Source organism: Chionomys nivalis, chromosome 9, assembly GCF_950005125.1.
Source record: "Chionomys nivalis chromosome 9, mChiNiv1.1, whole genome shotgun sequence".
Classification (NCBI taxonomy): Eukaryota; Metazoa; Chordata; class Mammalia; order Rodentia; family Cricetidae; genus Chionomys; species Chionomys nivalis.
Window position 1 is genome coordinate 21720525 of NC_080094.1, and position 26782 is coordinate 21747306.

General features: G+C 47.3%; 1 protein-coding gene across 1 annotated transcript in view; it reads right to left on the reverse strand.

Moving 5' to 3' along the window:
* Window positions 1–26782, reverse strand: part of Cnbd2 (cyclic nucleotide binding domain containing 2) — a 69065-nt gene that overhangs the window by 24194 nt on the left and 18089 nt on the right. Inside the window, exons 2-7 of the mRNA XM_057781102.1 lie at window positions 21466–21603; window positions 17861–17914; window positions 16165–16328; window positions 13708–13864; window positions 13154–13305; window positions 10361–10499 (exon numbers count right to left, since the gene is read on the reverse strand). Of these exons, the coding sequence (XP_057637085.1) occupies window positions 10361–10499; window positions 13154–13305; window positions 13708–13864; window positions 16165–16328; window positions 17861–17914; window positions 21466–21603 (804 nt within the window). The remainder of the gene's footprint in view (window positions 1–10360; window positions 10500–13153; window positions 13306–13707; window positions 13865–16164; window positions 16329–17860; window positions 17915–21465; window positions 21604–26782) is intronic.

Sequence of the window (26782 nt, forward strand, 5' to 3'; positions counted from 1 at the left end):
CACACACGGTGAACTTATATACATGCAGGCAATACACCCATACACATTAAAACAAAACAAAACAAAAAACTCTTTTCTTAAAAAAAAGCGAAAAAGGCCAGGTGGTGGTACATGCCTTTAATTCTAGCACTTGGGAGGCAGAGGCAGACAGATCTCTGTGAGTTCAAGGCCAGCCTGGTCCACAGAGTGAGTTCCAGGACAGCCAAAAGCTACACAAAGAAACCCTGTCTTGAAAAAACTAAACAAACAAACAAACAAAAACAAATCACCTAGGTTCCCAAGGATAATGTTCACCTCTCAGGTAACTCTAGCAAAAGACAAAAGAAGAAGAGGATAAGGGGTAGTGGTACATCCTTAATCCAGGCAGTTAGGAGGCAGAGGCAGTCGGATCTCTGAGTTCAAGGCCAGCCTCATCTATATTGCAAATTCCAGGCCATCCAGGGCTACACAGTGAGAGTTTGTCTCAAAAGACCAACCAACAAAAAGAAACCCCAGTTAGACATCAGCCCAAAAATATAATCCTATGTTATTGCTTAGAATATGATTCTATGCTAATTATTTGTATGTGTGTACATGTTTGTGTATGCACACACATGCTCAGGCATGTGGAGACCAGACGATGTCAGGTGTCTTCCTCAGTCATTCTCTACCTTATTTTTACAAGACGGGTCCCTCAGTTAGCTTAGAGCTGATTCATTACAGTCCCTATAAACGGAGACTGTGCTTGTGTTTCCCAGCCAGCCAGACCCAAATAATCACACAAACACTATATTAATTACAATACTATTTGGCCGATGGCTCAGGTATATTTCTAACTAGCTCTTACATCTTTTTTTTTTTTTTTTTTTTTTTTTTGAGACAGGGTTTCTCTGTGGTTTTGGAGCCTGTCCTGGAACTAGCTCTTGTAGACCAGGCTGATCTCGAACTCACAGAGATCCGCCTGCCTCTGCCTCCCGAGTGCTGGGATTAAAGGCGTGCGCCACCACCGCCCGGCTAGCTCTTACATCTTAAATTAACCTATTTCTATTAATCTGTGTAGCACCACAAGGCTGTGACCTACTGGTCAGGTTCTATAGCCACATGGCATCTCTCTGACTCTGTCTACTCTCTCTATCTCTGTTCAAATTCCCCACCTGGCTTTATTCTGCCCTGTCATAGGCCAAAGCAGTTCCTTTATTAACCAATGATAATAAAACATATTAACAGCATACAGGGGAATCCCACATCATCTCCCTTTTTCCATCTAAATAAAAAGAAAGGTTTCAACCTTAACATAGTAAAATTACATATAACAAAACATATCAAGCAAGAATTAGTTACAATATTTTAAGTTTAAAGTTTCATATCTAATTTATCTTTTATCATAACTAAGGAAAACTATAACTATCTGTCTTCAACTCCATCAAAAACCCTAGAAGGATACAATATTATCCAAGTAAACAGGAAATGCATTGTAAGCAACTTCCAAAACTCTAGAATTGACAGAGTTTGGGTGCCTGGGACAGTCGCCCAAAGTTCTTCTGTAATGTTGGAGCACCCATCTTTAGCCTACAAGCCCATAGTTTCCAGAAGACTTTTCCATGAAGCAGGAAATTTTTTTTTTTCGAGACAGGGTTTCTCTGTAGCTTTGGTGCCTGTCCTGGAACTAGCTCTTGTAGACCAGGCTGGCCTCAAACTCACAGAGATCCGCCTGCCTCTGCCTCCCAAGTGCTGGGATTAAAGGCGTGCGCCACCACCACCCGGCTATGAAGCAGGAAATTTGAAAGGTTGTTTTGCCTATATTGGCAGTTTGTCAGTCACTTTCTTCTGTGTCCTGCAGAATGTCTAACAGACTCTTTCATGAAGCAGAACCCAAAAGGACTGTCTCACCTTCTTTAGGCAAATACAGCAGTCACTTTTCTATGGGTCCTGCATGTCCAATTTATATAACATACCATCAAGCAGTCCAGTCAAGAGCAATTTCTTGCCCAAATGGCTAGCCTTGTCACCTTGTTTTTTTTTGTTTTTGTTTTTTTTTTTTTGTTTTTTCGGTTTTTCGAGACAGGGTTTCTCTGTGGCTTTGGAGCCTGTCCTGGAACTAGCTCTGTAGACCAGGCTGGTCTCGAACTCACCGAGATCCGCCTGCCTCTGCCTCCCAAGTGCTGGGATTAAAGGCATGCGCCACCATCGCCCGGCTTAGCCTTGTCACCTTGAAGACAAATTCCATAACGAGTTTCTTCAGTGTCCATCAGCCTCTTGAAGCAGATCGGTGCTGCCCAAAGCTGACTTGCCTCATTGTTGACAAATTGTCTAAGTTCTTTTTTTTTTTTTTTTTTTGTTTTTTTCGAGACAGGGTTTCTCTGTGGTTTTGGAGCCTATCCTGGAACTAGCTCTTGTAGACCAGGCTGGTCTCGAACTCACAGAGATCCGTCCGCTTCTGCCTCCCGAGTGCTGGGATTAAAGGCGTGCACCACCACCGCCCGGCTGTCTAAGTTCTTAAAACATTTTAAATGCCATATTCTGTAGGTCTTTGAAGTGTTGAAGATTATCTAAACTGAAATATATCTCTGTATATCTAGGAAACCTAACATGACTACAAGTTTGACGATTATAAATGACTATCAAGCTGTAATCCTTAATTATACATTTTTTAATGAGCTGCACAAACATGATACCTTAAACAAGAGCAGAAATACATAACACACAGTATAACAAAATTGACCTTAAATTTATATCAATAGACCAAGATCCATACCAATGCAAAGTGTTTGTTTCTATATCAACTTCCTGACCAGGGAGCCCAACATATGTCTTTCCTCAACATATGCAGTCAGTGCTCTGAACCACAGAGCCATCTCTCCAGGCCCCAGAAAACATTTTCTATTTTTTTTTTTTTTTTTTTTTTTTGGTTTTTCGAGACAGGGTTTCTCTGTGGTTTTGGAGCCTGCCTGGAACTAGGTAGACCAGGCTGGTCTCGAACTCACAGAGATCCACCTGCCTCTGCCTCCTGAGTGCTGGGATTAAAGGCGTGCACCACCACCGCCCGGCGCAAAGCCCCACTTTAAACTAACCCAAAAGCCTTCACCTTTCCCAGGTCCTCTGTTCTGGGAGTGGGGATGACTCAGATCCAGGTAACTAACAGTCAGCAGAAAATGCTGGATTGAACTAGGGGAGCTACTGTCCTTCCTTCTCTATTCTCAACCTACTCCTAGATGACTGAGAAATAGTGACAATGTAAGCCGTTTGTTGATTGTTGATGCTCTGCACAGCAAGCAACTAACATACATCTTCAGTTCTCTTTGTTTTTGTTTTTTGAGACAGGGTTTCTCTGTGTAGTCCTGGCTATCCCAGAACTTGCTCTGTAGAGCAGGCTGACCTCGAACTCACGAAGATCCATCCACCCGTGTCTTCCTAGTGCTGGGATTAAATGCATGTGCTATCACCACCTGACGTGTCTTCTAATTCTTACAGAGGTCACTGAAGCAGCTCCCTGGACAGGCACAGGGATGGGACTTCTTCAGTTTTGGATTGGACACAACCTCCTGATTTGCTTGGATCAGTTTCCTAGAAAGGGGGCTTGTAGTGGTCAGAGTGAGAACTTTAGAAGCCAGTCTTTAATTCCCAGTATCCCCTTCTCCTGCCTTGCTGCTCTGAGAGTTTAGATTAAGATATGGGTCTCCAGGCCAAGAATGGTAGCGCAGGCTGTAGTCTCAGCACAAAAAGACTGAGGCAGGAGGATTTCAAGTTTGAGGTCAGCATGGGATACACAAAGACCCCTTGCCTTGAGAAGAAACAAGAACAAAGCAATCCTAACATATGTGGGGTCCCAGGCTTGAATCCCAGCACCAAAAAAAAAAAACCTTATGTTCTTTTTATTTCCTATCTTATAGAAATCTTCTGCTTCTTAATAGGAAGTCTAAGAAATACAGCAGGGGTGAACTTAAAGACAGGCTGCTATTGGTAAGGGGACTGACATCTAGTAATTCCTTGTGTGCCAGGCCCTGTCCAACATTCATTCACCATATACGTCTCACCCAAGAACCGCAGACGAGAGAGAAGCAGTGGTTCCTCTCAGAAGAGTCTCTCAGAAACCTTTATTGCCTCTGATACTTGCAGAGAGAGGTCCAGCCATGTGTGCCAAGTGGCCCAGAAGGGATTGATTGTGGGCATTAATTGCGTTTGAGATACCAGCGGGAATCCTATTCCCGAACCTCGCTTACAGGAAATCAGCGGCTGACGGCTGACTCCATCATCTTGTGGCAGGAAGTACAGGAGTCTGGGTGCTGAGGAAGTCTGAACAGGCGAAGAGCCAGCTACATAGCAAATTAAAGTCAGAAAAAAGCAGAGGCGGTTCAGTTCCTGCGAGAGGACACACAGGATCTGGTGTGCGGGTGCCTGTTCTGAATTCTCGAAGAAGCCACAGATGAGAATTGATACATAAACCTTCACGTTAAAGGCTAGATTTTAGTGGAACACCGTAAGGAACAAGCTGAACTCCACTGCTGGCCCAGGGTACCCTGCTGGTGGCTACACTCTGACCTTTGTGTTATTTCCCCTGGGGGGTCACCTGTGGCATTTAACTCCCATGCAGGTTGTGTGGTGAACAAATCTTTAGAGAGAGAGCAGTTTCCCTTTTATTTTATTTTTTTTTTTTTCGAGACAGAGTTTCTCTGTGGCTTTGGAGCCTGTCCTGGAACTAGCTCTTGTAGACCAGGCTGGCCTTGAACTCACAGAGATCCGCCTGCCTCTGCCTCCTGAGTGCTGGGATTAAAGGCGTGCGCCACCACCGCCCGGCCAGTTTCCCTTTTAAAAAAGTAATTTAGTGTGCTTCAGAAACTCAAGCTTTGTGAACTACCAGCCCTCCTTCCTGGACTTTTGGATTTAATAGCTCAGGGGGTGCAGGGGGCTTGAAAATTTTCATATATTTTATATAAATATATATGGAGAAATAACTATGGTGCATCTTGACAATGAATTTTTTTTTTTTTTTTGATTTTTCGAGACTGGGTTTCTCCATAGCTTTTGGTTCCTGTCCTGGAACTAGCTCTTGTAGACCAGGCTGACCACGAACTCACAGAGATCCGCCTGTCTTTGCCTCCCGAGTGCTGGGATTAAAGGCGTGCGCCACCACCGCCCGGCCGACAATGAAATATTATTCAACACTAAAAAGAAATCAATTCAAGAGATAAAATTTTCTTAAATGCAAACTTCTAAGTAAAAGTCAATCTGATAGGTAACATACTCTAGGATCCCAACCTGTGGCATTCTAGAAAAGATAAAGCTATAGGGACAATAAAAACAGACCTAAGATTCCTGGCTGGGGGTGGCGGAGACAGAGGTGGGATAGGGTGGTCTTAGGAGCACAATTATTGTATATGGCGGTAGGTTGGATACAGGTCACCAAATACTTGTCAAGACCCGTAGACTGTCCAACACAAGGAGGCTGAAACTCTGTGTAGCCCAGGCTGGCCTCGGTTTTGAAGCAATCCTCTTATCTCAGTATCCCAAGTACTTGGATTGCAAGAACACAGGCACACAGCACTGCACCCGGGTAACACCCTGTTTTGCTGTTTTCTGCGTTTGTTTGGTTTTTGTAGCAGTGTCTCCTAGCCCACGCTGACCTCAAACTCCCTAGATAGCCAAGGACGACCCTGAACTCCTGGTCTCCCTCCCAGTGGTGGGATTATGTGAAGCTGCCACTGTGCCTGGCAGACGTTGTGTTTCTCATGAGCTCCCGGGTGTGGATGCTGGCTGAGCGGCACCGCTGTTAGAAGCCCTGGATTGGTGGGTGAGCATTAACACAGGACCCAGGCGCTTCAAAGTTACTTTTTAAAGATGTATCTTACTATTTTTATTTTTATTTTTATTTTTGGTTTTTCGAGACAGGGTTTCTCTGTGGTTTTGGAGCCTGTCCTGGAACTAGCTCTGTAGACCTGGCTGGCCTCGAACTCCCAGAGATCCGCCTGCCTCTGCCTCCCGAGTGCTGGGATTAAAGGCGTGCGCCACCACCGCCCAGCTTTTCTTACTATTTTTAATTGCACACACACGCACATGTAGAGGTGTGTGTGTGTGTGTGCGCACGCGCACGCGCACACACGCACGTATGAATGCAGTTGCTGACTAAGGCCAAGAGAGTGTCAGATCCCCTGGAGCTGGAATTACAGGTGACTGTGAGCCACCCTACATGGGCACTGGGAACCCCACACAGGTCCTTTACAAGAGCAATATGTTCTTAACTGCTTAAGCATCACTCTAGTCCACCTTCTTTTTTAAAAAAAGATTTTGATTATTAAACTAATTCTTTTTTCCTTTTGGGAGTTTTTGTTTGTTTGTTTGTTCTTGTTTTTGTTTTTCAAGACAGGGTTTCTTTCTCTGTAGCTTTTGAAGCCTGTTCTGGAACTCACTCTGTAGATCAGGCTGGTCTCGAACTCACAGAGATCCACCTGCCTCTGCCTTCCAGAAAGCTGGGATTAAAGGCGTGCGCCACCACCGCCTCACCATTAAACTAATTCTTATGACAAGACTTTATGAATTCAGTGGTCCTATTTTACAGATGAAAAAATGGAGATGAAAATAGAAAAAAAGACGCCCCAGCTGGCTGCGGCGGCACTGATGCAAGGGTCTGTAATCTCAGTGCTCCGGAGCCTGAGGCAGGGGACAGAACCGTTAATCCAGTCCCTTTGAATGTGTAGAGACTGGAAGCCAGTCGCTTCTATCCCAGCTCCTTGCAGCAAAGGTCCTGGGGTTCTTTGGGTCCCTTTTGGTGAGTGCACTTAACAAGGCTGATTTGGGGAGGTGCCAGGTATCTACCCTATTACTTCTACACTGGCTGTGGGAGCGGCTTCCTCTTTACCCTGTGTGTCAGGCATTTGCAGCTCAGGATCTGCTTCTGCAGGTTTTCACACCCTCCATCGCTCCACAAATCCTCTACCTACTTACCAGCCCGCTATAAATCCCTTTTTGCTCCAGGTTAGTTGGTCCTAATTCTCTCTCACTGGGCCTGGCCCTTGAAGAACAATACTCCCCCTAGTGGTGCTGCTAAGACTAGCAACAGGAAAAATACATGTTCACGTACATAAATGTTACCTTCAGGCCAGGTGTGGGTCACATGTACCCCCAGCACTGCAGGGGTAGGGACAGGAGGATGAAGAGTTCAAGGCCACCTTGGGCTACATAGGGAGACCCTGTCTCCAGAATAAAACAATGGTGGGTGTAGAAAATGTACAATTAATGCAAACTAACCTTTTAAAGGGGGTGGCGATGTATCTCAATGATAAATTCCTTGCCTACTCTGTGAAGGGTCCTGGGTTCAGTTCTCAGCACGACAGAGGTAGGGGGGTCGAGACCACTTGTACAAAACAAAACACGCACACTCTAGAAATCCCACACGGTCCTCCGGTTCTCAGTCACCTTTGATGGCGCTGTCTCACAGACCAGCCAGGATTTGACAAAGGAAGCTGAAGGCAGTATTTCCCCAGCGAGTTTCATCAAAATCTCCTAGGCCATCTCTTGTCCGCCCACTCTTACCCTCACATGGATGGCGTTCAGTAAGTTGAGATTTCTGGTAGCTTGCACACTTGCTCGTCAGTGGTGTGCGTTCCGTGATGACTCAGACAACAGAGGGGTACTAGCCACAGCGAGAATGTGGAGGTCGGAGGACAGCTTTGCGGGTCGGCTCTCTCCTTCCACCATGTGAATTCAAGGATTGAACTCCGGTCCTCAGGCTTAGTAGCGAGTTCCTTTACTCACTAAGCCTTCTCGCTGGCCCTATGGTCATTTTTGTATTTATCGCTGGCCCTGGGTCACTGAAGGCATTAGCCATTTTAGATTTAGGCACAGAGGTCATCATGAAAAGACCTTTCAAGTCATCTGCTCAGGAATTCACTGGTTCATCCCACCTGCCTGTTCCGTCCTTCTCTTAGTGTCTGAAAGCAGCAGGTTCATTTATGTATTCATTACTTATTTATTTGTTATTTGTATTTTGAAACAAGGTTTCTCTGCGGAACAGCCCTGGCTGTCCTGGAAGTCACTTTGTAGACCAGGCTGGCCTCGAACTCACAGAGATCCGCCTGCTTCTGCCGCTTGAGTACTGGCATTAAAGGTGTGCGCCACCACTCCCGGCCCCATCTTGATTTTCTTTTTTCCATCGAGATGACCTTTTACTGTATAATCACCAAGGTTATTTACTGTTCCAAAGTCTCTGCAAGACAGGCTGCAGTGAGCGTTCCTCCCACAGATGAGCCATGCCCTTGCTCCCCCATTCTGCAGTGATACCATCCGTTTGTTTCCTCCTGCGTAAGGACAAATGCATTTGTTCCATGTTGTGGGACTGAAGCACACTGATGCTCCCTGTTAGTATCTTCACCAGGAGAATCAGGGCTTGGACACAAAGAGCCAGCGTGCTGCAGTTCCACAACAGGAACCAGACCAGGTTGGGGCTCTGCTTTTGACTAAAGGTTTCTGGAGCTTTTGCAGGAGCTGTGTGAATCCAAAAGAGCTCAGCTGTTATCCTGCGTGTCCTATGTGCTTACACTAGGATGTCTATAAATGTTGTTATTATTGATAAAGTTATCAATTAAATAAAAAATAAGTATGTGTAAACTCATAAAATGCCCAAAAATGTGACACTCAGCTCAGGCCAGCCCATGCAAGCCAGCTCTGGTGCATGTCGATCCTGTGCGTTTCTTTGATCCATGGGTTCAATACTTGAAGTTCACCTTTCTCTCACCTCCTTCAGGAGGCTTCTTCAAAGCCTGCAGCCTTGCAGCTTCCCCTTCCCTAGTCCTTGGAGATCACTCCCATATACCTATCCCTTGGCACTTGGTGCTGGCGACTTTGACTATGCTCCAGATCCAGTGGAGGAGACAGACGGAGAAAACGAGTCTTCTCCATCTTTGTATCCATTCACATCCTGGACCAACCTCACCTTGGCAAAACTGCACCAAATCTCTTTGGTGACTTACAGTGTGAGGAACTGGCAGGTCAACTCCAACCCCAGTTCTGGAGAAAGGCTCTGGAGTCAGACAGACCAGAAGTGAACCTTGGCCCCGCCACAACTCTGTGACCGTGAACAAACATTTCATAGCCCAGTGCCTCAGTTTACTCTTCTGTTAAATGAGAATGAGGACCCTACCAACCTTTGGGAGGTGACTGTGAGACAAAATGAAACACAGCATGTGCACCATGAACAAGAGCTTAGCTGTGGTTATAGTCATTCATAGCCTTCCAGAGTAAGAGCATCAAATGGAGAGCCTCAGAAATACACAGATTGTGAGTCTGAAGCTGCGTGCCCTTCTGAGTAGTGTGGGTATATTTCTTGCCAGCCTACTCCATCCTGCCTAGAACATGAGCCATAACCAATGTATCCACGCTGTATATGCTACTACCTGTGAGGTGTTTGATAGCTCTCCATTATCAGCTCAAAACATGAGCCATGACCAATGTATCCACACTGTATATGCTACTACCTGAGAGGTGTTTGATAGCTCTCCATTATCAGCTCAACTGCTGTAGTGTCAGGTACTATGATCAAGTAACTTTATTTTACTTAACAGTGACCCAAAACACAAAATCTATGGTTTTGTGATATAAATATGCTATAGTGTTGGGACCATTTGGAGTCCTGGCCTCCAGCTGCTCTTCCCTGCTAGCGATCTTTCCTTCCCTTCTGATTTGAGTTACTAAAAGCTGTGTCAAAGCTGTTTACCAGCTCTGCTTCACGAGCACGGGTTGCCTTGGCCTTGAAGATCAGAGGATAAGGTTTTCACCTGTTGGCCCACCTGTTGGGTATATAGAAAGCCTCCGTGGTGTTATTGAAGAGGGCTTCTTACCAGTGACTAGAGGTCCGTGTCCCTGTCTTTCTGTCTGTGTGAGTCTTTGTGTATTTTAATCTCCAGCCCCTTGCCTGAAGCTCACGAACTGTGCAGACAGGCATTGTGCGCTGCACTAAAGAAAGGCTAAAAGTTGTTTTTTTATATTTCATCTTACATCATCACAAAAGGGGTGAGGGTAGGGTATTTCAGTACATAATAGTTCTATTTTATGATAACTTAAATCTCTTACTGTGCCTAACTTATAAATCTGAATAGAGGCATGTATGTCGAGAGAGGCAGCCCTCAGAGAGTTAGGTCCTACACACAGTTTCCACATTACCAGTGCATTCCCATCCCTATCCACAACAGCTGTGCACCCCGAAGTTCACAGCAACTCTCTGAGGCAAGCATGCCATGCTTGGCAGTAGACCTTAAGCTAGAGCATGGTTAGACAAGGACCTGAGCTGCATGCATTGTAGATCCGGCCCAAACCATGTCTTCCCGGGCAGAGGATGGGCTTTAAGTTGGCCCCTGCTCTTCTCAGCTTTGCTCCCTGCTCAGACTCTCACCTTGCAAATAAATATGATAAATGACGAATCCACGAAGTTTTTTGACACCAGCTGTCCATGGGAAAACTTCTCTATCCTCCCCAAGGCCACCAGCTGCCAGAGTTTCTCATCAGACCAGGACTGGAACAGATCCAACTTCCTGGGGGTCGGGGAGAGGGAAGCCTAATCAGAACTTAGCACCCAATATTAGAACAGTCCAGAAAGGGGCCTTGTTCTTGGACTCTCAAGAGAATGCCTGGGGTGGAAGATTTCACCTCAGTGCATGTCGCCTCACCCCAGTCTGTGGTCAGCATGCTGCATTTCCTCAAGGCCTCCTCTTCCACTGAGTGCCCCCTCCCTGTCCCCAGACAGCCCTGAGTCTGGCTCCTCACACTCTGCTCCACCCTCCAGAATCTTCTTTCTGACTCCGTTTCTGCTACTCCCTACAACTCTAGCCCACAAGCTCTCCCGATAGCAAGGACCATCAGCTCAGATGGTTCTTTACTTCAGCACATTGGCTATTTGGTTCCCAGCCAAGGGGTCCTGCCCTAACCTTAGGTCCCAGGGCTTATACAAACCTCTGGCCCCTGAGCTTCAAACATTTAGCTCAGAGCCTGGGGGAGAGGAAAGATGTCTAGAGCCTTTTGGAGTTGTTTAAAGGCTCACTCCAAAGTGGCCATCTCTTCCGGGGCCTCAGTCCCCATGAGTCACACAAGCTGCTTCTCTCTATCTGGTGACTTCACAGTGCTGCTAACAATGATGGACTTCCCTCGGTTCTAACATGTGATGGGCTCCAAACTCAACAGACTCAGGTTGACTGAGCTGGCTAACTCAAGGTGTCTCAGGCATTAAACATGCCGAGTTCAATGAGTTCAGTTCTGAGCATTACATGGGAGTAGGGTCCATAGCCTGACCTCAGAGGGTTATCTAGAAAGAAGGAAGAGGAGGAACATGCCAAGAAGAGCACAGCACCTAGTGTGGACCATGCCCTGGGCCCTCTCCTCTGTCACATACCCCACCCTTAGAGTCTGGGGCAGAAGCTTTCACTGTTCCTTTTCGTGAAGCAAGAAACTAAACCCCAAGATGTGAAGCCTACCCGGAGTTACCTTAGAAACCGAGGTTGTGGATTTGGGCTGGGCCCATGTCCTAGGCTCAGAACAAAGTGATACAAGCACTCCTGTGCAGTGAGCTGCTAAATCACAGACGGCTAAGCTATAACATATTACTATAACATATTACTAGCTGGGCTGTAGTAACCCAGTTCTGTGTCTCATATTGCATCTGATCATGTTGCTACTTGGAATGCTCAGAATTTGCTTTGGTTCTGAGATCTATATGAGTCTCAGGTTGTTTATTTTTGCTTTGCTTTGCTCAGTTCAAATAAGCCCTGCTAAATTTAATTAGTCCATGGAATTTTCCTTTTACTAAGCCCAAGAGCGGAGGTTGGCTGTCAGACCCATTTCCCCAGTTTGCACACCTCTCAGGACCTCCTGCCTTTTCCAGGCTCCATCCCCTCGGTGATGCTACCTCCCAGGCCCAGCCACAGGGGCTAGACCCCTCCATCCAGTACATTTAGGCAACATTTATTTGATGAGCATCATGTGTGCTTAGCACCATGACAACGGGAAGATCACAATGGTGGCTAAATCTGGTCCCTGTCAGCACACTACTGTCAGATATGGCATGCAAACTATAAAAAAATTAGTACACAATGAAAAGTCACAGTATGGATAGGGATTTAAGCAACACAGGGTGCAGCAGTAGATGGGGCACCCTGTCTATCTGGGTGATGACAGATGGGGTACGTCAGTGAAATAGGATGTTGAGACCCTGTTACTTTTAAATCAGAGATGGCATGCCATCAACCTGAGCCCTGACACTCTCAACTACACACTGAGGAAAACGTTTGGCTGAGGGGCTTCACCTCAACTCCCTGACACCCCTTTATACAAAGAATCTGGAATGTTTAGTTGGGGACTTCACCCCAGCCCCCCTGGCATCCATTTTGGAATGTTGGGCAGAAAACTCCATTCCAAGCCCCCTCTCCTGAGAGTTGCCTCAGTCCAAACTCTATCTCCAAGAAAGCCTGCCAAACGGTGACCCCTCCCCAGGGAGGATCAAGGCCACTCCCACAGGCTATTTAAACTGTCCTCTAGAGAATGAACACGTGGTCTCCTCTTTTTCCTCTTCGGTGGTCATTCTGGTTCTTCTTTTCCTCCCTCTGTGTTTTCCCAGGGGCCACCCAGGAGTGCTGGCATTCATTAAACCTGGGCATCTTCTAATTCAGTCTAATTTGGTCTGGTTGGGATTATTGCATTGGTGGAGAGGCTTGTCAGTCAAAAATATACTTAACAGCCGGGCGATGGTGGCGCACGCCTTTAATCCCAGCACTTGGCAGGCAGAGGCAGGCGGATCTCTGGGAGTTCGAGACCAGCCTGGTCTACAAGAGCTAGTTCCAGGACAGGCTCCAAAACCACAGAGAAACCCTGTCTCGAAAAACCAAAAGAAAAAAAAAAACTTAACAGAAAATAATCCAAACAACCTCACAGAATTGAATGTGAGACTAGAGATGAGACCGGGAATGAGTACAAAGCACAAGCACCCTGCCTGGCCCAGCAAGTGCTCAATCTAAGTTCTCTTCTCTTGGGTTTTACTGTTCCACAAGGAAGGGATATCTGAGCTGAGACCTGAAGGTGTTTGGCTAGATAGAGAAGTTGGGTAGAAAATGGGCCAACAACCACACCAGGATATTTCCACCCAATGGCAGAGCCAAGCACTGAGGAGGAGGAAAGATACTGAATGAGGGGAGGTTACCTAAAAAAATTGTAGCGATAGTGAGTTTCCTTCTGAACTTCATCGTCCAGCTTATTCGCGAGGAAATCCTCCCGGTCGACAACCAGGAACTCGGTTTCCTCCATGCAGACCACTGTGGCCCTCCTTACTGCAGTACTCAGAAGGCCCATTTCCTGGTGGGTGAACAGGGACAAGGACAAGTGTGAGACCATGCCCCGGCCTGCTTCAGCCCCTTCCTTACTCCCACTCACACCCCCACCCCACCCCACCACTACACGAGTTATCTGTTTGCGGAAAAGAAGCGATAGGTCTGAGCGGACCAGAGGAAAGGGGGATCTGGCAAGGCCTCTCTGTGCGGTCTATGTCCTCCCTGTGTCTGTGGGGCAGAACAGGGAGTTCTTAAGTATCGGGTAAAGAGGTCAGCTTTGCACATTGCATTTCACAGGTGAGGGTCCTAGGGTGCACGCGGGCCAGTGACTTGCACCGAGGACAAGGCAGGCAGGGCCTGGATAAGAGGTTGGAGCAGAAGCCCTGACAACCCCAGCCCAGGAAGTGAGGCCCTTCCCCTGGCTCACCCCGAAACATCCACCCTTGTGCAGCAGCGTTGGGTGAGGGTCCAGGAAGGCACTGCTCCCATCTTCATCCTCGGTCACGGCGACCGTGCCCAGATAGATGAAATAAAAGCTATTGCCTCTCTGCCCCTTCTTGACGATCACACGCCTGCGACCAAACCTGGGGAAGGTTTGACTTCTAATTAAGAAGTGCTCCCGACTCAGGGCTGTGTGATCTGAGTGAAGACGTGAAGACACAACCTTGGGGTAGAGGAGACTTCAGAACGGCCCAGCCCCTGTCTGTCGCGCTGGACCCGCCCCTCACACCTAGCCAATCTCCTGCTTCACTTACACTGGGGCTTCCTGGAAGCAGCGACTGCTTCAGTTTGCCTCACTGTTGGTGTAGCTTAGCATCTGGAGCACTCGAAAGACCAGCGCTGTCCAACACAACAGACTCTAGAGAAACTGAGCAGCGATCAGCGCTTGCTCTAGGGTCTCATGGGACCCGAACCCTGGTTCTGCACCTGGCTCTGTGACTCTAAGCAGGTCATCTCCTCTTTGAACCTCAGACTCTCTTGTCTCTGAACTACAGATGACCTGCCTAGGAACAGACAGACAAAGGGGCTGGTGAGACCGGTCCCAGGAGGAGGCACTAGATGCCAAGGCTGACAACTCAAGCTTGTGATCAAGGACCCATGTGGTAGAAAGGGAGAATTCATTCCCTCAAGTTGTCCCCTGACCTCCACACAGGTGCTGTGTGTGTCCTTCCTAAATGTGTGTGTGTGTGTGTGTGTGTGTGTGTGTGTGAGAGAGAGAGAGAGAGAGAGAGAGAGAGAGAGAGAGAGAGAACATCTCTCTAGTAGCGCTATACCCCCCAACACACTTAGGGCACAGACACCCAAGCCTAGTGCAAATTGGATTTGTTAGAAATTCTTTTTTTTTTTAAAATATTTATTTATTTATTATGTATACAATGTTCTGTCTGTGTGTATGTCTGCAGACCAGAAGAGGGCACCAGACCTCATTACAGATGGTTGGGAGCCACCATGTGGTTGCTGGGAATTGAACTCAGGACCTTTGGAAGAGCAGGCAATGCTCTTAACCACTGAGCCATCTCTCCAGCCCCATTGTTAGATATTCTTAAACCCAGATCCTACTAATGATTCTAGGCAAAGCCAATCCAATGGGAGGGACGGAAGGAAGGAAGGAAGGAAGGAAGGAAGGAAGGAAGGAAGGAAGGAAGGAAGGAAAGAAGGAAGGAAGGAAAAATTCCAAGGCTGATCCAAGAGATACTCTTTCCAACTAGAGTCAGACTGAAGGTAGACATTAGGAGCTATGACCGTGGCAACCATTTTAGCACTACGGGGAGGAAGGTTGGGCCTGGGGATATGGGCCAGTCATCCCAGCTACCAAGAGGCTGAGGCAAAAATCTCTAGTTCAAGCCGGGTGGTGGTGGCGCACACCTTTAATCCCAGCACTCAGGAGGCAGAGGCAGGCGGATCTCTGTGAGTTCGAGACCAGCCTGGTCTACAAGAGCTAGTTCCAGGACAGGCTCCAAAACCACAGAGAAACCCTATCTCGAAAAAAAAAAATCTCTAGTTCAGGGCTTGCCTGGCCTACAGAGTGAGTTTAAAGCCTGCCTAAGGCCCTGTCTCAAAACAAAAAATATGAAAAGGTCTAGGGCGTATTCTTCAGAAGAGTGTGAGGCCCGAGTGCAATCCCTAGGACTAGAAGATAAACAGGGCCTACCAGTCCTGCTTGCACTGACATGCACAAGACTGCATTAGAAGCCGGGCGGTGGTGGCGCACGCCTTTAATCCCAGCACTTGGGAGGCAAAGGCAAGCAGATCTCTGTGAGTTCGAGACCAGCCTGGTCTACGAGAGCTAGTTCCAGGACAGGCTCCAAAACCACAGAGAAACCCTCTCTCGAAAAACCAAAAAAAAAAAAAAAAGACTGCATTAGATCTCCAAAGCCAAGGGGAAAAAGGATTGGACTAGATCAGTAGGATGAGCCCTCACTATCAGATACTGGTAGCTTCTTAAGAAGCAAGACCAAAGGATATATGTATAGGCTCCCTGACTTTCACCGTATGATGCTTGGGGCGCCACCAGCAAGGTCATCACCAAATGTGGCTCCTTGCCCTTGACCCAGACCATAGGCCAAAAGGCTTTCTCCTTTGTAACTAGCCCAACTGTAGCGTTATTAGCCACAGGAAATGGACTAAGACCCAGTGACTAGATTGAGTGGTCTCCCTCCCTGCCCCTCATTTCTGCATCTGAAAAATTTTGGAGTTGGACTAAATTGGTTCAGAAGCCCCTGTCGGATCATCAGATCCCATGACACCCAGCGAGTGACTGAGCTATGCTGCTGCCCTCATCAAGGAGCCTCACCAAGTGACCTGCCATGCCTTTCCTACCTGGAGTCCTCCTGCCTAGCCCCACCCTAGTCTAGGAGCCAGGGGCCGGGTGCCTCTCACTGACCTTTCAAAGCGCATGACCTTGGCCAGGAGCAGCTGCAGGGCCTCCGCATAGTTGCGGTAGCAATCTAGAACCTGAAGAACATTGCAGAGCGCTTGGATCTCCTGGTCTGTCCTCCAGGACGGCTTCTTCTGGGTGATATAAATGGCCCTTGGAGGGAAGTGCCCCTGGGGAGACATGGCCGGAGGGTTTTAGTTGGCAACAATCCATAATCTTGCTACATGCTCACCTGTTCTACGCACAGTAATGGCTAACGTGGACTGAGGATCATGTGCCAACCGTTAGAGTGAGCATCTATACACCCATCTCACTGCATCTGCACCCAGCCCAAGAATCACTCCTATTTGGTGAAGAAACTCATAAAATAAGTAGACCTGCCACCTGCCAGGGCAGGGTCTGGGGCTGTTCTTGCTTCAGGATGTCATGGTTCCCAGCACAAGCACACTGCAGCTGGGGCAGAGCCGTCCTTGGACCAGCTACAATGTTCTTCTGTGTAGTCAAGTCTCATTGCACTGCCCCTGTCTGTAGGCCATGCCAGTCACTGCGGGTATCCCTTCTGAAGCCCTCTCCCTTTTCTTGACTCCTATGCACAGTGTGTCCCTCAAGTCTAGGGTTCTGCAGTGTTTAGAGAGCTCCCTGGTTTCCCCTGTGTGAATCAGGGCAAAATTTTGGTAACCCTTCCCTGCCTAGTGACAGGCATTGGCTCATCTGAAGAAACACAGAATTTAGAAGAATTCCTTACCATGCTTCACCAATGAGGGACCATGAGAAATTAGACTGCATCCAAGAGAGCCAAGGAACAGGACCCACACCTCCAAGGGGTGTGGGCATAGGTGGCAATAGCACCAGTTAGGAAGTTCTGTTCTCCCTCTTTCCTCAGAGAAGAGCCCAAATGGGCTACAGAGCTCGGTCAAGTCAGATCTGAACCAGGGAGAGTGTGACTGGTTCCTATAAATAGGAAGGATCTTTATATTTAAAATTGGATGTTAAATTTTTACTTAATATTTAGGATTTGGTGGTTAGAGGAGAGGAAGGTGCCAGGCGTGGTGGCACATGCCTTTAATCCCAGCACTCGGGAGGCAGAGGCAGGCAGATCTCTGAGTTCAAGGCCAGCCTGGTCTACAAAGAAAGTTCCAGGACAGATAGGGCCACACAGAGAAACCCTGTCTCAAAGCACAAAGAAGGAGGAGGAGGAGGGACGGTGATAATGATGCTTGAGCCTAGAGCCCACATCACACAGGCAAAGACCCACACGGATATATAAGCCTTCTCTTGTCAGAGCGGGACTCCATTTAAAGACATCCAACACAGGAGGGGGCATGTATGTCAGCATCCCTCAGAGAGCTCAGTGCCAAACCAGAATTCACCAACAAGTCCACCACCCGGTTTTGCTCTCCTCTGACCAGGTCTATCACATAGTCTGTTCTGCTCTCTGCTGATTTCCCATAAGTCCAAACCCAGAAACTCCCCCAGACTGGCCCTCCCCAGTTAAACAGTGGCAACACCGTTGGTGTGCCAGGGCTGGGGAAGAGTGGGCAGGATCGCTGTGACCAGAAATGGAATGGCTCCTTCAAAGTGCCACCAGCACTGGCAGAACCTGGACTGAAACCATCTTCGTGTGATGCTTCTTCTGGCCCGAAACAGACAGAAGGGCAGACCCACCCGAGCCTCACACGGGGAGAAGCCCCGCCCCACACACCTCCTCTGCAGCAAATTCCAAGGTATCAAACGAGATCCGGCATTGCTTCTTTTTCTGAAAGAAAGGAGACAGACAATGAAGAAGCAGGAAAACTGCCCCTGGAGTTCTGCACGGGAAACCCTGTCTGCGTGGGCCACCATGATAGACAGGAAGCTATGGGAAACCTCCAACCAGATGGCCCTTTATCACCTCTGTCCCAAACCCCCACCCCACCTACTCAGCCCTATGGCAGCATCAAGGTAGAGGGAAGGACAGGGTAGAGAGAAGGACATGGCAGTAGGAAAAACAAGAATAAGGGAGAAAAGGAAGAGGGGAAAGAAACAGACTGGATCGCACAGAAGTGTGGAAAGGAACAAAATCTGGGGCAGGTGAAGTCAAGCTTTGTTAAGTTTCTTTTTTATGTTTTATTTTCTTTTTTTTAAAGATTTATTTATGCACACAGTGTTCTGTCTGCATGTATTCCTGCAGGCCAGAAGAGGGCACCAGATCTCATTACAGATGGTTGTGAGCCACCATGTGGTTGCTGGGAATTGAACTCAGGACCTCTAGAAGAACAGCCAACACTCTTAACTGCTGAGTCATCTCTCTAGCCTCCAAGCTTTGTTAAGTTTCTATAGTAACTCAAACATGGTACATCTTCCATCTATCCCTCCGTTTAGTCAACAGGCAAAAGTTGGTTTTGTCAATAGGAAAAAATTGTTTTTATCAAGTCCTATACTGGAAACACTTGCCTAAGCGCCAGTCACATAGTAAGTGGCCAGCTGGGTGATGATGGCACTCGCCTTTAATCCTAGCACTTGGGAATCAGAGGCAGACAGAGATCTGTGAGTTTAAGGCCAGACTGGCCTACAGAGCGAGTTCTAGGACAGCCAGGGCTACACAAAGAAACCCTGTCTCCAAAAAAAAAAAAGGAAGAAAGAAAGAAAAAAAGAAAAGAAGTGGCCAAGCTAGAGCATGGCCAGGAAGAGGACAAGAGATCGCAGGAGTGAACTAATCCAACCCGGTCTCCTGCCAGATGAAGGAAGGGTGCAAGGAGAACACATAGGAAGACGCAACGTAGAAAAGTGGTCAAACCAAGGAGCCCATTCCCCAGAGAACGCCTCCAGCGGTTCCCTGGAGTTCAGTTGGATCCCTTGCCTCTGTGAAAAGCTGTCCTCCCAGCCCAACAGCCATGCCCACCTCCGTGAGAGCAGCTAAGACTACTCACCAGACATCCTCGGGTTGCCTGTGCTGTCCCTCGTGGAGGCGCGGGGTGGGGGGCGGGGGGAGCTTTAGACCCTCACCTGAGATATCAGTCCCCTGCCTGTACCTCATGCCAACGGAACGCATTTAGCCCCTCTCTTCAGGGGCTAGAGCAGAGAGATCGTGGAGGGTAACTCAAGCGGGGTGCCACCTATCCAGTTATGAGAGAGTTGCTATCCGTGCTGGGATGAGGCTTCTCAGCGATGGGGCTGTTTAGAGGTGACCCGTGCTCCTATGTGCAACCCCTCTGTTGCGCTTCTGGAAGTAAGCTCAAATAAACTCAGTGGTTCACCAAGCTAGTGGAGTCGGTCGGTGCTTTGCTCTGCTGTTGGTACCCTAACTGGAGCACGTAGGCATTTGTCTGCGTCTCCCCAGGAAAAGTTCACACGACACAGCCTTCGCCACGTCCCCTTTTCGTTACTAAACTCTGGTGGCGCTCCTCAGGGAAGCTCACGAAGGAAGAGAGAGATGCTCAGAAATACAGTCACCTACTCCACAGAGAACTAGCCTCTGGCTCTCTTCAGCTGGCCCTTATTCCAGCCCAGCTCTTTGGTCGACAGCCACGTGACCCCTCTAGTGGCCATCGCAAGGTTTCTCCTCTACTGGAGGCCACTTGTCTGGGTACCGTGGTGAGGTCTGGCCTCACACTCCCCTGGCATCAGCCTCTGTTCTCCGTTGCCCAAGTGTCAGCCTCAGTCTTTCCTGCTGTCACCCTGAGAAGTAGGGCAACCTTGAAGGCAAAGCTGGAGTTCTTTCCTATCCCCCCTTATCTCATGGCCAGTGACAGGCCTGAAGACTGCTGAGTTTGACCAGCACAGCCAGATAAATGCATTGGAGTGTCTTTAGGAGAGTGTGTCCTGCCCCTCCAGCCAGCCCATAGGTTCCAGCTCCTACTACAGCTTAATTTACTAATTAGATTATTGTCTCAAAAAAAAAGGTGGAAGTCCTATCCCTCACTGTCCATATCCTTGTCCTCCATCCTTTAGAAATCATTCTGGGGGCATTTCTTGGAATATAATGTTAGCTGCAGAAGGCAGAGGGTTGGGTCTAGTCAGTCATGGTTCAAGAGGAAAATGGGCATGGCTGGTCTACATACTGAACTGGGGAAATACTGAACCTGGAGTAGATGGAGACTCACCGAGTACCCATGGAGATATCTTTGGGAAATGGAAGAATTATCAGAATGGTGGCTATGGTGACTGTAGAATAGCTGCTGTGGACCTGTATGTTCAAATACAAGGGCCTCAGTTGGTGGAACTGTTTGGGAAGGATCTGAGGAGGTAGGTCTTTGGGGGTGGGATTTTGAGTTTTCAAAAGGACTCCTGCGATTTCCAGTGCTATGTCTCTGTGTCCTACTTGGGACAGATATGAGCTCTCAGCTGCTGCTCCAGCACTGTGCCTGCCTGCCTGCCATACTCCCAGTCATGATGGCCATGAACTTCTGTAAGTTGCTTTGGTCATTGTGTCTTATCACAGCAATACAAACATAAGACAGTGGTCAACCAACCACTATTTTTAAAACCAATAAAAAAAAAGAGTTCATGATTTACTATTGAGATAAGGTATTTGAAGCTGGGACCTTCTTTATCTTGAAAATGGGATCAGAACAGCAAACAGGGTCCTGAAAAATGTCTCCTTCCTTTGGTAAAGAAAGCATATGCACCTTAAAACACTCAGAAAAATCCGGGTTCTGATGTGACCCCCTAATTTCTTCAGGCTCTTGTGATTACTGTCAGAATGTAGTTTTTTGTTTTGTTTTGTTGTTTTTAACGTGTATTCGCGTTTTGCCTGCCTGTATGTCTGTGTGAGGGCAGCAGATCCCTGCAACAGGGATTGCAGACAGTGTGAGCTGCTATGGGGCTGCTAGGAATTAAACCCGGGTCCTGAAGAGCAGTCAGTGATCTTAACTACTGGGCTATCTCTCCAGCTGGAAAGCATGCCATGCCTCCCTCAGCCCTGGGGTTTCTTCCACCTGAGGGATGTGTGTGAGCAGAACACAACTGGCTTCTATTTCCACAAGGAGAAGGAGCCACAAACTTCGGAAGGAGAATCCGGACAGGAGCCCCCCTTTTCTCCCTATTCTCTGTTCTGCCCTAAACTCAGGGCAGTATGTCCTGCTACAGTCTGCACCCGAGGCCTGCCTCAGGCAGCACTGCCTACCACAAGGCCATGAGAGGATATCTAATACAGGGTTCAGTCTTGGGCACCCCACTTGCTCAGTGATGTCGCCTCTCCAATGCCAGACTGGGACGAACAGAGGCCAAGGTTTCCGTTGTCTTCTCCCACAGTTGGCTTGGATTGAGTCCCGGGAGATGTGGTGTGCTCACTAAATCCCAGCAGCCCTGGTTAGTGGGGCTACTTACATCCCAGAAGGAGAAGACAGGTTGCTTCCGGTGAACAGGCTCGATGATCTGATACTCCCGGAAGCCCCTGAGGCCTTGGCGAAACATCTTACACACGCGGATCATCATGATTATGTCCATGGTGAGCTGATACAGCCCCTGTGGAAACAGAGTGGACCAGGGCAATGAAATCATCTGCCCTTGGGCTGGTCAGCCCTACACAGGGCAGAATCAGATGACGTGAAAGGCAGAGATAATGTTGGAACAGTGGTTACACAGTCAGAAGGTTTGCTTTGGGGAGTGGGGTGGGGTGCTGGGGATTAAGCCTGGGGCCTCGAGCAAGAGTTCTACTGCTCAGCATACACCCCATCCTCTCAGGAAGTTTGAAAGCCAGTTGAAGCCAGTTGAAATTTTGTGGGTAGCTTTAAACTGTCCCGGGCTGGGGGGAAACACTCAGAGCATCCGCCCCACCAGGAGCCACCATCGCCCGGCAAGGAGCCAATTGTTAAACAGTCACAGTGCACTAATTTTTATTTTTGTAGAGAAAATAAAGAATACAACTGTATGTGTGTGCATGTATGTGAGTGTGTATGTATGTGTATACGTGTGTGCATGTGTATGTGTGTGTATTTGTGTGTGCATGTGTGTATGTGTGTGTGTGCGCGCACGTGTGTGTGTGCTATGTAAGGGTGAAATATACAAAAACTGTGGAGTCAGATGGATCTGAAGGGAAAATGGTCAAAAAGATTGAACATTGCTAGCTTTAAACATGGAGAAAAACATCACAAAAGAAGAAGGGTGAGCGGCACTAGAAGCAGAGACATCAACACCTCCATACTGCAGTCTCTGGGGCCTTGTGAAAGGAATGCAGGCCTGCCGACACTGATTCTTGTTTTGTTTATTTATTACTGTGGTGCCCATTTGCCTGTTTATTTGCTGACTAAATCTAGGGCCTCGCATATGCTAGGTAAAGACTCTACACTGAGCCATATTCCCAACTTCTGACATTATGATTTTAGCCTACGACGACCTCTACTATATTGAAGGCTAATATATCTGCATTATTTTAAGTCATTAAATTGTAGTGATTTGGGGCCAGAGATATGTGTGGCTCATTGGTAAAGGGCACTTGATGACAAACCCAAAGCCTTGAATTTGACACCCAGACCTAAAGGGTGAGAGGGGAGAACTGACTCACATGACCTGTCCTCTGACCACATGGGAACGAGGCATACACAGACAGGAGCACACACACAAATAAATATACACATATATAAATAATATATAATATATAAATATATAAATAAATGCAACTTAAAAATTAAATAGTGGCAGTGTGTTACATCAACAATATAGAAAGCTATTATCTAATCTGAGCCACCTGTCATTTCCCTGAGGATGTGGAATTGAACTGAGGACAAGCAGGCCATCCATCCCAAACTGAACTGGGGAGTCAGGGCAGCACCCACTAGCCAAGCAAATGTGGAGAAAGGGTGGGAAATTGGGAATGCAGAACAATATAGAGGTCGAGCACTAGACCGTGTTTTCAGAAAGTCAATCTCCCGAAAGCAGGAATGGGGGTCGTTTTCGATTCTAAAGAGACATTTATTGAGCTTTTGAGTCCATGATAACAAACTACAAAGGGCCCGGGAGGGATGCTCGGTAGCGAAAGCATTTGCCATGTGAGCATGAGACTCAATCTCCAGAGCCCACACCAAAAAGCCAGGTGTGGTAGCCCGTGTTGGTGATACCAGCTCAGAGGAGACGATGATAGGCAGATCCTGGGCCTCACTGGCCAGCCAATTTGGCACACTCCAAGCCAATAAGAGACCATGTCAGGAAAAACAAAGTAGACAGTGCTTCAGAATTGACCTCTGACCTCTATACACATGCACACACATAGGCACCCACCCTGATACACATTTTTTTTTTAAAGAATGGTTGCACTGCCGGGCGGTGGTGGCGCACGCCTTTAATCCCAGCACTCGGGAGGCAGAGGCAGGCGGATCTCTGTGAGTTCGAGACCAGCCTGGTCTACAAGAGCTAGTTCCAGGACAGGCTCCAAAACCACAGAGAAACCTTGTCTCGAAAAACCAAAAAAAAAAAAAAAAAAAGAATGGTTGCACTGTGTAGCCACAATTGTCCTAGAACTTGCTATGTAGATCAGGTTGACTTCAAACTTACAGAGATCCACCTGCCTCTACCTCCCAAATGTTGAGATTAAAGGTCTATGACACCACACCCTGCCTACACACACAGACTTTAACATTTGTGTTTTTGTTTGTTTGTTTTGTTTAATGTGTATTCTGACTGAATGTGTGTCTGTGTGTCATGTGTGTGCCTGGTGCCCACAGAAACTAGGCTATCCTTGGGACTGGAATTGCCAAGGCTTATGCTGTCCTGTGGATGCTAGGAGTCATCTAGAAGAACAGTCAGTGCTCTTAACTACTAAGCCATTTTGCACCCCCACTAACTCCATACCATGCTCAAACACAGTTTTTTTTCAAAGCGATGAGACATTTGAGGGCTGCAGATGTGGCTTATTCGGGCTTGTCCAGCATACACCTAGGCCTGGGCTTACTCCACAGCACCCAGTGTCATACGAAAGCGGACATGACAGTATATGTCACTTGGAAAGTAGACTCAGAAGGACCAGGAGTTACTCTACTATGCAATGAATTCCAGGCCAGCTTATCTCAAAAATAAAATAAAATAGTAACAACAACTATAAAGACCTTTTAAGAAGCAAACAAAGAAACTAGTAAGAATATACTGTATACGACTTCAGTACATTTAGCATTTTTTCTTAATTTTTTTTTCTCCCAAGGAGGATACCATGTAGTCCAGATTGGCTTCAAACTCGATATGCAGCAAAGGATAACCTTGAACTTCCAATCCTAACTCCGTCTCCTGAGTGCCTGGATTATAGTATTGCCACCACCCCCAGTCTACAGGGTTCTGGGACCTAATCCAGGGTCTCATGAATGCTAGGCAAGCACTGTATTCACTGAGTACAATTTAACATGTTTTTAGTATTATACCGGCACTGTAGTTATGTGGAATAGTGTGTTTTTAACTCTCATAAAAATATGCAATTTGGCCAGGCGATGGTGGTGCACGCCTTTAATCTCAGCACTCGGGAGGCAGAGGCAGGCGGATCTCTGTGAGTTCGAGACCAGCCTGGTCTACAAGAGCTAGTTCCAGGACAGGCTCCAAAGCCACAGAGAAACCCTGTCTCGAAAAACCAAAAAAAAAAAAAAAAAAAAAAAAAAAATGCAATTTGTGGGCAAGGGTTGGATCAGCAGGTGTTTTGCCAGCAAGTCTGATGGCCTGAGTCCAATTCTGAGAACCCACATAAGGGGAAGAAGATGAAATTCCACCAAGTTTTCCTCTGGCCACCACACCCACCCCATGGCACCTTCTCCTCCACAGCACATGCGTGCACATACATGTGCATACACACATAGGAGTCATGTTTAAGGCTCTTACATTTTTATTTGTTTATTTTAAGATTCATTTTATTGCCAAGTGGTGGTGCACACCTTTAATCCCAGCACTCGGGAGGCAGAAGCAAGTGGATCTCTGAGTTTGAGGTCAGCCTGGTCTATAGAGCAAGCTCCAGGACAGCCAGGGCTACACAGAGAAATCCTGTCTTGAAAATCAAACCATTCATTTTGTTTGTGCATTTTATGTACACGGGTGTTTTGACAGGACACCAGCAGGAGGCATCAGATCCCATGGGCCTCCAGACAGCTGTGAACTGTAGCTATAGCCTATGGCCTACAGACAGCTGTGAACTGTAGCTATAGCCTATGGCCTCCAGACAGCTGTGAACTGTAGCTATAGCCTATGGCCTCCAGACAGCTGTGAACTGTAGCTATAGCCTATGGCCTCCAGACAGCTGTGAACTGTAGCTATAGCCTATGGCCTCCAGACAGCTGTGAACTGTAGCTATAGCCTATGGCCTACAGACAGCTGTGAACTGAGCTATAGCCTATGGCCTACAGACAGCTGTGAACTGTAGCTATAGCCTATGGCCTACAGACAGCTGTGAACTCCCTATGGGTGCTGGCTAGTGAACCAAGAACTCTGGAAGAGCACTCATGTTTTTAATCACTGAACCATCTCTCTAGCCCATTTATTTACTTTTTTGAGACAAGGTCTCACTTGCCTGGCCAGGAACTCACTATGTAGACCACACTGGCCTTGAACTCACAAAGATCCACCTGCCTCTCCTTGTATTAAAGGGGGAAAAAAATTAAAGAAAAAGTGCTTTTTTTTAAAAAAAAGTCAATGTAGCTGAACAGTGGTGGCACACACTTTTAATCCCAGTACCAGGAGGCAGAGGCGGGCGGATCTCTATGAGCCCCAGGCCAGTCTGACCTACAGAGAGAGTCCCAGGACAATCAGAGCTACACAGAGAAACCCTGTCTCAAAAAAGCCAATGAGTTTTTTTTTAATGTGCAATTTGCTTTTAAATAATTTCGTTAATACATCCAGGAGCTTGGGCATGTTCCAGAGTTGGAGCATGTGCCCTAGGATCAACGCCCAGCACTAGAAAATAATTGTCTCATATGTGATTCAAGTTCTCCTTTGTATGACTTGTTCATATCCTTTGATCATTTAGTTATGAGATTATTTGTATTTCTCTTATTAATTCCTGAGCTTTAAGAAAAAAATCTCTAAGCCGGGCGGTGGTGGCACACGCCTTTAATGCCAGCACTCGGGAGGCAGAGGCAGGCGGATCTCTGGGAGTTCGAGGCCAGCCTGGTCTACAAGAGCTAGTTCCAGGACGGGCACCAAAGCTACAGAGAAACCCTGTCTCGAAAAACCAATAAAAAATAAATAAATAAATAAAATCTCTAGATAGTATTGTTTCTGTTTGTTTGCTTGTTTGGCTTGTTGGTTGTTTTTGAGACAGGGTCTCACTATGTAGACTAGGCTGGACCTGAACTCACAGACACACCCGCCCCGCCCCCATGCGTGATTGGATGGTAGTTGTCTAGCCCACCCCGCCCCCACGCGTGATTGGATGGTAACTGTCTAGTTACATGCATGGCAGTCTATGAGTGCAGTTTCTCTCTCCATTTATACTTGCTAGGAACCGAAGTTTGTAAGCTGAAGTTTTAATTTAGTTTTTGCACAATTTATTTAATTCACTATGTAGTCCAAACTCAAAGCAATCCTCCTGCTTCAGTCTCCAAAGTGCTAGAATGTTAGGCATGTACCAACACATCTGGATAGTTTTGCATCTTTTAAATTATGAAAACTTTCAAATATAAACTTGAAAAGCTATGTATAAGCCGGGTGGTGGTGGCGCACGCCTTTAATCCCAACA